The sequence below is a fragment of the Limanda limanda genome, chromosome 18 (assembly GCF_963576545.1).
Source record: "Limanda limanda chromosome 18, fLimLim1.1, whole genome shotgun sequence".
NCBI classification, from domain to species: domain Eukaryota; kingdom Metazoa; phylum Chordata; class Actinopteri; order Pleuronectiformes; family Pleuronectidae; genus Limanda; species Limanda limanda.
Window position 1 is genome coordinate 6,173,039 of NC_083653.1, and position 14,387 is coordinate 6,187,425.

Consider the following 14,387-nt stretch of genomic DNA (forward strand, 5'->3'; position numbering starts at 1 on the left):
CTCTCAAAAGAACTTTAAACGCATCGAATAAAAAACTCAGAATATCAAATAGATAGTTGACTTTATATCCAGCCAACTGCTTGGTTTCACAAAACTACTTGGTCATAGAAAATACCGACATTGCTCCATCCTGTAGAATCAAATGTTCAAAAAAATAAAAGAGCACTTTCCAAGTCACTGCTCAAATGTTTCCTGTTTAGACAGAAGAATCACAGGCTTCAGTTTTAACAATGTGATGTTTAGTGGAACCATGTTAAACCTGGTCATTGTATGACTGATGCAGTGTCAACCCGACAAAGGAAACCACTGGTTAAAGTAAAAGGCAGCAGACAAACACTTGAGTTATTAGGACAAAGGGCAGTAGGACGACTTACAGCAAAGATCATTTTAATGGTCCCAAATATTCTGAACAACTAAGTGTACACTCATGGAAAAGGAAAAAAAAATGAGAAGATATGACAAAATTCATCACATCTAGAATTCCACTCAATCTTTAATCAAGACGGGATTACAAATTCTCCAAAAAATCTGCAGTTTCAAAGGGCAAAAAGGGTAAAACTAGCTCACCTACTGAGGTCTTTAAAAACCTGTTCAAGTGTGACTGAAAACGTCCTGAACATTTAAAGGCAGGTCTTTTTTGTTATCATTTACAAAAAACAGGAGAAAGACAGAGACAAATAGAGAAGAAAAAAAAACAGGAAAACTGAAACTGCTGGCTTTTTTCTAGTCAGAAAGAACGTCCGCTGAGGAACAACGACACTGATGACATCATCAAACGACAACAAGGACAGCTCTTTGCCACATGCCGCCTCCCGTCTGGTCCTATATACTAACTTAAAAAAAGGGGGCGGGGACCGAAAGCAAACAGACGAAGAAGAGAGCAGAGGAGAAAAGAAGTAGAAAGGATTCTGGGGAGGGGGGGTGGGGTGTTAGTTGTGGTTCTGGGTCTGAATTGGCCGACCCGTCTGGGCCACTGTGATGTCCTTCCCTGAGTGGGGGGCGGGGGGGGGGGGAGCAGTGGGTTATGGTCCGAGCCTGTGAGCTCTCTGGGGCTTCATTCTGCTTGTACTTGTTCCGTGTGTGGTCTTTTCCTCCAGTTGCTGAGTTGTCAAAGTCCAACATGTTCCGTACTGTCCGAGTCCGAACTTTCCCCCCCAACTTTCACTGGCCTGTTCCACTTTTCAGACTTTGTTTTTTTTTTACCCACTCCTGGTCTCCCGATTGGCACTTGTATGAACGAGTCTTGGGGCTGAACTGAGGAGGCTCCGAATCCCTTCACAGTCTGCTCCTCTGTGGCCGCCCGCTGACGGAGAGGGGCGCTTTGCATTCATTCATTCAATTTGTTTACAAGTTTGATCATTCTTGTGTAAAGTCTATGCACTGGAACTGTCTGAGCAGAGAACAAGCTGAGACGGCGATGCTTCTTTTAGGAGCTCAGTTTGGGCTTCTTCGAAGGGGGCAGGGGTTCCCCTTTACTGTCCGCATCTTCCTCCTCCTCCTCTTCTTCCTCGTCGTCGTCATCATCAGGATAATCAACCAGTCCCACTAAACCTCCCTGAGGAAGACAAGACACAGAATAAGTCCATTCATCTTTCATTCAGCGCTCATTAAACTAATCTGAAATTATGCAATCTAGCTTATTTGTACCTTTGTGGTTACTGCTGTGGTGGGGGGTGGTGAGGTGCGCACTCCTGAGCCCGGTGACCCCGGTGATCCCGGAGAACCTGGGTTCAGCGAGGCAGATGAGGGGGGGCTGGATAGGCTGGTTTTAGTTGAGCCAGAGAAGGAGAGTTTGAAGCTGGGACTCTGTCGACCTGACAAGCTCGACTTCCCCAGAACGTCTTTGTCGTCTGGGTCTTTCACTGTGGTCAGAGGGAAAAGACAAGAGACAAAATAGATTTTAGTTTGCTATAAGCTTTTCTTTATCCTCTAATCTTGCCTTGTCTCTGTTCTAATGGAATCCCGATGCAAACACGTAAATGGCACAGACATCAATTCTTCCCTGATCTTTCATGTAACTTCTTTTTGAGTAAAATAAAAATCTACAGTGGAAACCACTGCTTTCCAAAACGTACATTTCTTTCTCTCCATGAATTTGCTTATAGGTTCCATGAGGTCTTCCTCGCTCTTCATCTTGTCAGAGGGAGGAACCACCGCCTCATTGTCCTCCAGGTCGTCCTCATCTGTGTTGAACCACATCTCCTCTTCATCCTCCAGCGTCCGTGCATCACGACGGAAGCGATGGTTCCGCAGGATGGAGCGCATGCTGCAGAGGACAAGGCACGGCTCAGTGGTTAAAACAGAAAATACACTTAAGTGTCAAATATCCTGAAATGTACTCTTATGACCCTGGTTATAAGAGTTATTATTTGTGACTTTAGTGCATAGGCGTAGTATATTATCTACACACATGTACTGTAAAGCCAATTCATTCATTCATTCTGATGTCACTGTTGCCCTACAGACGTATGATGTAATACAGCTGAGGATATTTTAACTGTGAACTAAAGGTCAGTGAAGAGCTGCTACAAGATTAAGATGAACTTCAACTATTCCTGAGAACTGCAAATGATTAACAACAATCAGAAGCAGTGTAAAGCTAAAAAATACACATTGACATGTAAGTGGTATATTGCTCAATCTAAGCAGTTATTAACAGAGGGCTCGTTGTGTTAAGATGAGAAACCGGTAACACAACATTTGCTTTTATACAGTCAGTGCAGTGCACATGCAATATTTAAAAAGAAAAAAATCTGTGAAAGAAGACACTTAACTTTACTACTTCCTTTTATATGGAGACACACCATCAGACAGAGGATTGTCTCCCTCTTTAAATCATCAGTGACAGTGTAATAGTAGCTGTAATAGTAGTCGTGTTGCAGCCTTGGTTTTCTCACCTATCCAGTTTGGGGTTGTCTTGTCTCTCTCGCTGCTGTTCATACCGCAGCTTCAGGCCCTTGAACGTCTGGACATAGTCGACGTCTTCCAGAGCTTTCCAGTAGTTCTCAACTATATGAGCGGTGAGAGACTTCACATCCTCCTAGGAGCAATGGGAGAGAGAGTGAGGGACAGAGAGAGAGGAACGAGTGTAATGATAGAGCAGAGAGGGAAATGCGGGTAAAAGTGTGAAAGTGACGAAAAAGATGATGGTAGTTGAGAGTATAGAGCAGAGGAGGAATGAAGGATGGAGGAAATGAGCACAAGAGGGGGAGACCAAACCAAACAAGTTAAACACGATCAATAACTTTTCAGGATGTTGTCAGTTTATATTTAGAATAAAATTGTATGTACTGCTTCTTGCTGGATATTCAGAATAACTGATCATTTGCTAAAATGGAAACGCGTAGAAACAAATACAGGACTGAAGTTAAAAGGTTCTATGTTACACAGGTTTGACAAGAAGCTCAACTAGCAACAGAACAGGAAAGAAAATCCGCTACAGGAAGGACAACTAAGGTAGAATTGATGGAGCAGCTGCAACGATGCTAAGGTTTGATTGTGAACAGCAAACTTCTGTGGCTCTGAGGTTTCACTGTCAATAACAAGAACTTATGTTCCCATCTCAGATTTGCTGTCAGGTATTTGTGTGAAAGATTTTCCTTTGACTTTTGAAGCTTTTTCTGATATATTAAAAAGTTAAAATTGGCAGAAAGGTCACTGCAATCATCGCAGAAAAAAATTATTCAACAAAGACTGAAATGAAACAGCCAGGTTCAGGTAATACTCACCACACGGACATACTCAAACATCTCAATGATCGCAGAGTTCATGAGATTGTAGCGGGATCCATTGTTGAGGAAGGCCTTGATGACGGGCTCAAAAAGAAAGTTCCTCATGATGTAGCGATTGTAGAATTCATCCTTCAGACCAATGATCCTCCGCATGAAGCGCAGGGCACCTGGTTATACGGGAATAGAGATCAATATTGAGCGCCTAACTTTTTAAAGTGGTGGGTCTGTCTGAGTTGGGAACCAAGAGTTAAAGCTGTGGACTCACATAGGGCCAGGAACGCATGCTGAGACCCAGTGAGCACCAGAACCCTCCTGAGAACGTCCTTGTTGATGATATAGTTCTTGATGTGATAGGTGTGATGCTCCACACAGAACGTCAACAGCTCCAGAATCAACGCCAGCAACTGGGATGTTTGAAAGTCGTCTGAACGTAAAAGAAAGATGGTGACTAAGTAAAATACTTGTTGACAAAGTTTGAACAATAAAAATCACACATGTATCCAAAAAGATGTTCAATACCTTTGCTGGGTTTTTCCTCCGTGGTGTTGGCCAGTAGTGGAGCCGAGAGGACGTGCATACAGTGCTTGTAGAAGAAGCTCAGGAACTCGGTCTTCTCAGTTTTCTGGGAAAAGACGAAAAGATAGATATAAACATTTTCATTTACTAGAGAGAAACTTGATTTGCAGAAAACTGAAGATGATCCGGTTTGGATTTATTTATTTTTATTCTGATTTGACCACTGTATCTGAACTTTGGTCAATTCACCCAATATTGACCCGGATCTCATTCTTCTACTCTGTATGAACAGACGTGACTGTGGGACTCTTGGATTCTCTGTGTCTTCAATTTTGAAATTACAGGACCAATAGAGTCAGAATGCGAACTCACATTTGCCGTAGCCAGCATATTGTCGGGGTCCACCAGAGTCCTCAGTAGGCCCATCAGCTGCACTGCCCCCCCTAGTTCTGGGTCTGTGTCACAGATCATGTGTTCAATGATCAGGTTGATCAACAGGATGTCCTGATGGGGCAACGAATCACAATGAGTGACAGAACACCTCTTTATCCTGAATGCATATCATGCTCATTGGTCAATATCAAAACACTGGATGCATGTTAACACTCTGCTGAAAGGCTGGAGAACACCCATTTAATTTTGTTCATGTACTTACATCATCATTCTGCTGAGATTCCTGCATGACGAACTCTCGTACCATGGAGGGGTTGTACTCCACCAGATAAGAGAAGATATCTGTGGCCGCCCCACGCACCTGAACATCATCCATTCCCTGTTTTGAAAACAACATGGGAACAGACACTATTGTCAGAAAGGGACGCTGGATCAGTTTATCACCTTCAGATTATTTTCTCTTTCTTCTTTGTTGATGTCTACGAGTGAGTCAAAACCAGTGAGAAATAGGTGTTATTCTCACAAATGCGTGTAAATCCTGTACACGTGTTCGAAGTAGCAAGTACACACTTCAACTAAATATGCGTCAATCATCTACTTACTATTAGGTGCTTAGTTTGATTAGATGTTTTACCCTGCAAAGATTTCAGCTTAAAAGTAAAACTGGGACTGAAAATGTCCAAATAAAAACAAAACCAGTTCTGAGAGAGAAAGAGACGTGACCTTTGCAAGACATAAATTTCCTTTGATCTATGATGACTGACACTGCAGGAGTGGAGTTCTGGAGGCTCAGCATCAAAGGATTCATGGTCCATGTATGCCCGCGTTACAGAACATTGTGTTTTATTGGCATGTAATCAAACTTTGACGTCACACCGTGTGATCTGTGAATAACTTTTAATCTCCGTCTTGTTGCGATGACACTCATCTCAATTTGAAGTCGGTCTGATGAAAGCCCTGGTACAAGTACCTCCAAGTAAAAATGTGGAATATGGCCAAAATGGCCACTAAATGCAAAATAGCAGGCTTCCTGTTGGGTTTTTCCAATTGCACCTAAAGACGTTTTTGTTTGTCTGGTCATGATACACCTGCGTATCGATTTTTGTGAAGATCGGTCAATGTGAACACGTTCCGGGGGTCTCGGGCGGCACCATTGAGACATTTTGTGACACCCATTGAAAATTCCTCCAGAATACATACATTTTCACCACTTTCTGCAAATTTTTGTAAGAATTTGAGCATGTTAAAGCCCTCAAAAAGCCAATTCATTTGCCTGAATAACAATAATAATAATCCTTACAATTTCAATAGGGCCTCACCTGTCAGGTCAGTGCTCAGGCCCTAACCCTTGTTATGCACTTAATGTGTTTTGGGTGTCACTGTTGTGTTGTTGAAACTATAAATCAAAACTGAATAAGCTGTAAATAAAGTCGACCATTGTGGTGTTCAGCATGTGACACAATCTGTCCACATTAGAATTTGAGAGTGAATTCTGCTGATCTGTGATCAGTAATATGAAAGATCCTTGAATGAAACGTGGTGAATACTAAAAAAACATTATTTTCAGGTTATAACCTCACGCACTAACAGCTCAAAGACGAATAATAGCATGTGTATGGCAAATGTGTCTTCAAATGCCATGTCAGCCCGCAGCTACTTGAACTTATAGATGCCTGATGTATGGCAAGCTTTAAGGTTTAATCCTATAAAGAAAAAACTAATATTTGGTTTGTTTTATGAGTTTGCTCGACTTGCTATAGAAAAAATGCCATGTCATGTCTAAAGCTGAAACAGGAATGGCTTTTAAAGCAAAACAAGAGCTGCACACAAAAATATGCAAATCACATAACTGGCTCCTTAGTCACAACACAGGCGAATAAATACCACAGAGAGTCTGATTTTGCTTCCCCCGCAGGGTGTTTTTTTTCTGTGCACAACCCCTGGCAACAAAATAGCTTGTATGGAACAGAGGCATAGTTTTAAATACATGCTGCCAACACCTCTCACCTTTTAGCTTTAACTTTCATGAATGCATAAAAGGATCAAAAGCTAACACCAAATTCCTTGTATGTCTAAGCACTGCACAACAAACACAATTCCAAATTTGAGAGTGCAGCACTCACCAGTATGACCTCTAGTGCAGGTAAAATGCCCATGTTCGACAATGTCTTGAAGAAGGCGTCTCTGTTTTGAGGTTGTAACGTTTGTGAGAATGCACAGAACTCTTTAAGGAAGTTCACCTGTAAGACAAACAAACACGGCTCCATGAATTAAAAGGACAAGGAGAAACATCATTATAACTTGACAGGTAATCTGTCTCGACGTGGCATACCAGCTCGTGTCTTTTGTCGTCATCAGTAGCCTCATCTGTTAGCTGTGCAAAGAGGTCTGTCAGAAACTTCTCATCGTCCTGGCAGCAAAATAAAAGAGGAGTTGAGTATCAAGTCGGAATGCATCTTTTAAATAAAGAGGTTAGTGTTCTACGGCTAGTGGTACACTCAACCAAACTCACTACAGCAAAGTAATAATCAGGAAACAAAAGAAGCAGTCACCATATTTACACAAAACGGATTTAAAAGCCAATTATAGTGCGACATTATTTGTTATAAACACATTTCACATTCAATATACATCCAGAAACAAGACATAAAGATTCCTTTGATCTTTGACCACTGACACTGCAGGAGTGGAGTTTGTTTGTTTACGGCTCAGCATAAAAGGATTCATGGTCCATGTATGTCCGTGTTAGAGAACATCGTGTTTCCTTGGCATGTAATCAAACTTTGACGTCACACGTGTGACGAAAAATTGATCTGGTAATAACGTTTAATCTCCGTCTTGTTCTGATGACACTCATCTCAATTTGAAGTTGAGCCGATGAAAGCCCTGGTACAAGTACATCAAAGTAAAAATGTGGAATATGGCCAAAATGGCCCCTTAATGCAGAATAGCAGGCTTCCTGTGGTGTTTTTCCAATTGCACCTACGACTTTTTTGCTTATCTGGTTATGAATCACCTGTATATCGATTTTTGTGAAGACCGGTCAATGTGAACACGTTCCGGGGGTCTCGGGGGGCACCATTGAGCCATTATGCGACACCCATTGAAAATTCTGGTAAGAATTTGAGCATGGTAAAGCCCTCAAAAAGCCAATTCATTTGCCTGAATAATAATAATAATAATAATCCTTACAATTTCAATAGGGCCTCACCTGTCAGGTCAGTGCTCGGGCCCTAATTAAACACACATTTATTTACCGTTATGTCTAAACGAAAAGCAGAAAAATGTGCTGTATATAGATGATAGATCATGTACCAAAAAAATGCTTTGAACTGATAACTGAGTAGCATTCAGGGATATCTATAATCCAGAATATCAAGTGTTATTTTAAATAGTTAATTTTGGCTTAATAAAACTGCAGCTTCTTGGTGAGGAAGGTCGGCACCAGTTTGTGTTTGACTTTACAACTACACAGTGTACCAGAGTCAACAGCGTGCCAGTTTCCTCTACCACAGCATAACTGATTTACACAACACTTCTCCATCTCTATGGAGACGGCCATACATAAACACTGCTGAGTTGACACAGTACAAAAACACAAAGGTCACATGACCATAAAAGACTAGCAGACAAACTCAGACTGGGTAAAGCACAATCAGCCAAAAATAAAAAAACCTTTGTACAATCCTACAATTACTGTAATTTACAGTTATCACTGCATAACCACTGTTTTCAAATGATATTCTATTATGTGTGCATTCTGATGTTATGACAGGATTGTCTGGAAAGGTTCTTAGTATCGAGGTAATATAAATGTGTATCACAAGCCTTTGCTTTGAGTAAAGATGTAAGAGTTAAAATGTGGTGCATACACACAACTAAGTGAAAACACTGGTGACACAAACATGTAACTGGCAACACATGTGTCTGCCTCTCTCACCTGTAGCATGCCCACAATCTCCACCTTGTTGAAGAAGATGAAGGAGTGCAGGGTGGACAGCATGTTTTCCTCAAATACAGAGGGCGTGGGCAGCACCATGTCCTGAATATACTGCACCCGATATGTCTGGTGTATTTTCTGACGCAGTTCGGGATCGGAGATGGGGATCACCTCCTTAAAGCGAGCGGTCTTAGTGAGAAACTCTCGATGCCGCCGTGGCTGCGGGAGCGCCGGGTCAAACTCCAGACAGCCAATGACGTCCATGATGCACTCCTCGGAGAACATAACCTCGAAGAGCGCCGTGCGATTGAGCAGGAAGATGCCTTTGATGATCTCGTAGAGGTGGTGCAGTCCCTCTCGATTCTCTTCGTCCTCACACACGCGGAACAGTTCCAGGATTTTGCGGATGTAGCCCTCGTTCTCCACGGCGAGTGCCAGCTTCTCGCGCCGCAGCGGCGACGGGAGCGAGGAGGCCACCATCTCGGCGAGGTCCTCCAAGCGGTTCAGTTCACACGGGGGCAACTCCAGACCCGGCGACGACATGTCATCGAAGCGCTCCTCCTCCGACTCGTCCACTACATCCTGGGTGATGTCCACGGACGGGTCTTTCCCCTGCACCTGAGCGGCGAGACAAACAGAGAACGTAAGCACTGCAGTTGCAGACACTAGCAACACAACCACCCACCACGTGTAATATTAAACGCACACGCAGATGGAGCAGACAAACACACACCCACGCACAGACTGGGGCACTTACCTGGCATATTTTCTCCCAGATTTCATCACAGCCAGCCTTCTCTTGGAAGCTGAGCGCCAGATCGTAATTCTCTGCCTCCGACCACACTATCAACGTGTCCTTTGGAAGCGGGAAAACAAAAAGACACTTTACAATCACAGAAGGGAAATCCAAATCTTACACACAACGCGCCATTGACAACACACAACACTGACCTGCTGTTTCTGGTAAGCTGTGTTCGGGTTGATTTTGGACTCCAGCAGTAGGGAACCTGTCAGGTGGAAAAAGAGATTATAAGGGTTATTATGAACAGGGCTGAAACGAGGAGGACGGGTTGTAGTGTGTCTGTGTGTGTGTGTGTTGCATACAAATGAGGGTTGCATCAGTGGTTACAACTGAGGGAATACATGTGGAAGTTATTGTTGACATAATAACCCACAACTACACACGTACCATCGCTCTCTGCTCGCACCAGCAGGGACGTCCCTTTCAATCGCTCCACATAGGCCGAGGAGACGTGTCCGGTCCCGCGGTCGTCCCACTGTCGGTCCTCGTTGAGGGTGTAGACTTTGACTCTTCGCCGGGTGTCCGTCATCCTGGCAGGTGGTGGTGGTGGTGGTGGTGGCCGGGTGTCCCCCTCCCGGACCTTCCTTCTCGGCTTTGTCTCACAGGGGTGTCCGCCGCCTCGCCTAGTAACACCACAACTTCACTTCCACCTCCACCCTCCCCTCCTTTCACCTCTACAACGCAGCGCTTGGCTCTCCGCTCGAAGGTTCACCCAGCCCGTGTTGGGTGTATTCCAAAGTCCGGGACGAGGAACCAGGAAGCGTCCCCCCGGGTCACAACGTCCCTGGGGCCGTTGTAAACTTGTCTCTCGCCCGGGAGACCCACGGACTGTTGCAGCGAGCTAACGACGGACTCGGGGCACTGACGGTTGCTACGTGTTAATAGTCCAAACAACGACTGGCAACCAGTACAATACAAAAGACACAACACAGCGCCGAGGGAGCAGTATTCACAATAAACCACCGCTGGTTCCCACAGCTCCCAGCCCTGCCCGTTAGTACAGTGTGTACGCTGGAGGGCAACGTTAGCTAGGGTATGCTAGCTAGCACTCCTACCGAGTTAGCTGTCGCGCTAGCTGCCTTCGCTACGCTTCCACATGTCCCGACGTTTCACAACAACAACACAACGCTGTGCACCGGGAACACTACTTCACACAACCGCGGACACCGTGTTTCACTTCCCGCGCCGCTGTTCCCACCTCCCCCCCTGTCTGAATAATACGTCCAAGCTAAGCTAGCTAGCCGTTAGCCGCTATTCCTGCCCCAAGTGTTCCGCCATGTTCTGGCTCGGGGCCGCGGAGAGCCCACCCTCCCCGCACCGGGTTCCGTGCATCCCGAACTACCGTGCGAGCCAGGAAACGTGCTGCCGTGCGGTTACTCCGAGGTTACGCCCGACGGTGCAGCGCTATTTGCCATTCATTCCCCGACGGCTCAGATAATTGCTAGCTGTTCCCCCCCCTGTGAGTAGTCAGCCATCTTGGGTCCCTTCACAGTCGGTACGGGGTTTCCCGCACAGCAACAACAGGGCAGCCAGCCACATTTAAAGAGACAGTAACACACCGAGAATCTCGATTTCTGGCTCCTGCAACATCCAATATTGTTCAAAAACTATCAATTTAATATAAATAACCATCATGTCCTCGTGTGTGCATGATCTCAACAAACTGTTTGACATATGCGTGCATTCACATCTCATGCACAAGCAAATAAAACCTGGGTTTTAATCAGGAAAGTGGTGGGAGACACTGGTCAGAAAAACAATAGTTTATTTTATTTGAATCAAACTTAAACAACAACAACAGGGGTAGTTGAGATCTATGCAAAACAAAACGTAAGCATTTTACAAAATGATCGTAGGCTATGGTAACAATAACAAGAAATATGGAAGAAAAAAAAACAGTCTGTGATCAGTTAAATTAATAGTAGAGTATGTGGAAAGTTACTGGTAAAAAAAAAAAAATACATCACCTGCATTAAAAAATCCACTGCATGTTCAAAATCCAACTGCCCAGAAAGGGTGTATATTTAAAAAAACAAGTCATATAAGTAATAAGTAAAACTGAAATCACACTCCTAACATTTGATGATCACAAAGTTTTTTCGCCCCATCTAGCCTGTGGAGCACTTCTCCAGTCAGGGATCCCTCTCCATCAATAAGTTAGTCCTTGCAGATAGTTGTGGGCGATCTTCCAAATAATCATATCATGAATTTCATTTTTGACACACGATCACAATGCATGATGGTTTGTTCTGTGATAACCGTCTCTTTCAGGAACTTGTTAAGCGGGGTTGTAAACTATTGACATGTTCCTTTGATTCCTTTAAAGTTGGTTGAATCAATTTGTTGTATAACCTCCAGAAGACCCAGCTGTTACCGCTACACTACAAATGTCCATTTGCTAGCATACGTTAAAACAGTTCATGAATGGGACCATACGTGATATAATAGTAGAGCCATCTCGTAGCCGTTGGTTTGTAAACATTGCATGGATCAATGTTGTTAGGGTAGAGCAAGAGGACATCTTAAGATGGATCATGATATAAATCGTTAGATCGCCCACTCCAACCTGCAGCCATCAACACCTCTCTCCTCTTGATGTAACAGACATCGGTATGCTGCCGGGCACCACTCCATTTCATATAAAGCCCAAATTACTCAATTTTTGAAACCAGATCCTTTTCCAATGTATAGTATAACGTGAAAACCCACCCCTTATCAAACTGACGATGTTGTCCATATACACAGATCTATAAGATGCTGTGGAAATGTAGTGCAGTGTAAACTCCTTCCAGGTGTGTGAAGCAGGACAACCTGTCACTGACGCTTTTACTTTGCCGCCTGCTGAGCCTGACGTCGCAGCAGGACATAAATCTTCTCCTTGATCCAGTCTTTGTTGTATGGTTGGTATGTCTGGGTGTCAGCTCTGTACCTGTATGGAAATTGAAAACGATTTGTTTACTGGAAGTGATCAACACACCCAATGCAAATATGCTGATCCAAATACTGGCGGTGCGCCGAAAAGAGCAAAACTTACACAAGACAGCTAAGATCGGCCAAGTCGTCGATGAAGTCAAACAGCTGACTGATGTCGTAAGTGATCGATGGACTGTTTGGATTCATCCTCTTCAGATGCTCTTCATACATTTTGCACACACCTGGATGAGGGATGCGGAACAAAGGGAACAGATTCAAAAAACGTTCCCAACAGTGTGCATCAAAACAAAATGGCGAACAGCAGGGAGTAAGGAGAGTGAATTCACACTAGGTTCACAAAGATACAATTTTAATTCAAAACCATGTTTTAATATGAAACAATCCCCATCAGGCATTTTGACTCGTCACACACACTAAATATAAGGTTTACCCTTGTCATCTATTATTAGAAGTATTAGAACGCATCTACGTTGCTACACATCCCAAATGAGAAATATAAAGTAAAATGTTATGTTTTAAGTATTTGTATGATACTAAACGAGCCTGAGGCCCAAAGAAGCAGGGGCCTTTTCTGTCAGGACTCACATCCTTTGGCCGAGGAGATCCATCTGAAAAACTCCTTATCTTTCAGATCTCTCTTAAAGACAAATTTGTATTTACCGGCTTTCTTCTAGTTTTGAACTTCTCATCTATTCAAAACATTTTATAATGTTTTATTTAATCTTGTTCCTGCTGTTTGCTCACGTGTAACATTTTATCATTTCTGCATCTGTTGTCATTTCTTTTAAACAGTTTATCGTTTGCTTTTCAACTGTTTGCTTTCAATTTCCCTTTTTAACCTGCAAAGCAAGTAACTGTTTTGAAAGGTGCCATATACATAGAGGTTATTATGACTAGAACCTCAGTTGTGACATTAGGCCAATACCACGCTTTAAGCTAAATGGGGACTATTAAATAACAGATTAAACCAAATGTAATGACACAAAAGCAAAGAGATGTAGGACTGAAAGGCACTTTAAAGCATCTGCAGACTCACCTTCCATACATTCATTCACGGACTCGTAGTCAGCGTATGTGCGGCCCTCTGGTCTCTTGGTGGGCTGGACGAGCAAAATTGTGTGCGACTGTAAAAAATAATTAACAATGTTTAATTCACACAATCAGGAAACAAATCTTTGTCAGTCCAAACTCAAAGAGATGTGCAGTGGATGCTGAGTTTCTGTGTCTCTAACACACAGATTTCGAACCAGGAGGTAAACGCTGGTTATATAGCAACACTGAAACGTAACCTAAGTGAATGAAAATGAACAAATATCCCACAATCTTAAATAATTTTCAGACTCGACAGACACATAGACGTTCATTGGGACCTAATGTTGAAACCTGGTGACTATAGCAACAGAGCAAATGGGAGAAAACCCCTGTTTGACGGAGGAGTAGACATTAGCATCGGACCTTGTTAGCTTAGCTGCGCTGAATTAAAAAAGCAGCTAACGTGGCTACTACGGAGCTTTTCCTGCTATTTAATCGTTAAACAGAACAGACTCACCATGTTTGTATTGACCGGAGACTGTTTCTACGTAATCGAGATGGAAAACTGCACGAAAATCGCAGTTTGTTGCTTCACAATCCCCTGTGCGATGCAGCTGTTTGTGCAGAAATATTCACAGGAAATGAAATACGTCTGCTTCCGGTTGTAGAGTGAAGAGCCTTCAAAATAAAGTACTGGTTTCAAAATAAAGCGTCCAGCACGAACGCTGCTGGATGAATCTTATTCTTTGTTTCTAGAAATCATTTTGTCTTTTGTGGAAAAAGTATTTAAGTCAGTACCTTGAAAGTAGTGATCTCGTAAATTGTGTGTAGTTAGTTACATCACAACATTTTATAGTTGAGTTTTGTTTTGAAATTCAACGGGTGTCAAAGTAAAGTAAAGTGCACTTTCAGAAACATTGCAAGACAAATTAGAAAGACAGATAAACACACCAACTTATTTTTTACATCTGGAAATTTTATTAGGTTCATGATTTAACTTTCATCATGACACAATTCTATTTTACTCTGAACAATTCAG

At 43.1% G+C, this 14,387-nt stretch overlaps 2 protein-coding genes across 3 annotated transcripts; both read right to left on the reverse strand.

Annotated features, from left to right (window-relative positions):
- Positions 1–370: 370 nt before the first annotated feature.
- Positions 371–10,861, reverse strand: smek1 (SMEK homolog 1, suppressor of mek1 (Dictyostelium)). 2 transcript variants are annotated; one of them, XM_061091182.1, is made up of 15 exons: positions 9,770–10,861; positions 9,532–9,587; positions 9,338–9,436; positions 8,581–9,198; positions 6,973–7,050; positions 6,764–6,880; positions 4,903–5,019; positions 4,620–4,751; positions 4,251–4,353; positions 3,997–4,155; positions 3,729–3,898; positions 2,898–3,037; positions 2,076–2,266; positions 1,648–1,862; positions 371–1,555 (listed from the first exon to the last, which is right to left on the reverse strand). In XM_061091182.1, the coding sequence occupies exons 1-15, from the start codon at positions 9,909–9,911 to the stop codon at positions 1,427–1,429; spliced, it is 2,466 nt and encodes an 821-aa protein (XP_060947165.1). In that variant the 5' UTR covers positions 9,912–10,861; the 3' UTR covers positions 371–1,426. The 2 variants fall into 2 exon arrangements, with proteins under 2 accessions (XP_060947165.1, XP_060947164.1); XM_061091181.1 differs by having other exon boundaries at positions 2,898–3,040.
- Positions 10,862–11,163: 302 nt separating this feature from the next.
- Positions 11,164–13,973, reverse strand: erh (ERH mRNA splicing and mitosis factor). Its single transcript, XM_061091256.1, has 4 exons — positions 13,866–13,973; positions 13,353–13,440; positions 12,417–12,537; positions 11,164–12,311 (listed from the first exon to the last, which is right to left on the reverse strand). The coding sequence occupies exons 1-4, from the start codon at positions 13,866–13,868 to the stop codon at positions 12,209–12,211; spliced, it is 315 nt and encodes a 104-aa protein (XP_060947239.1). The 5' UTR covers positions 13,869–13,973; the 3' UTR covers positions 11,164–12,208.
- Positions 13,974–14,387: the final 414 nt, after the last annotated feature.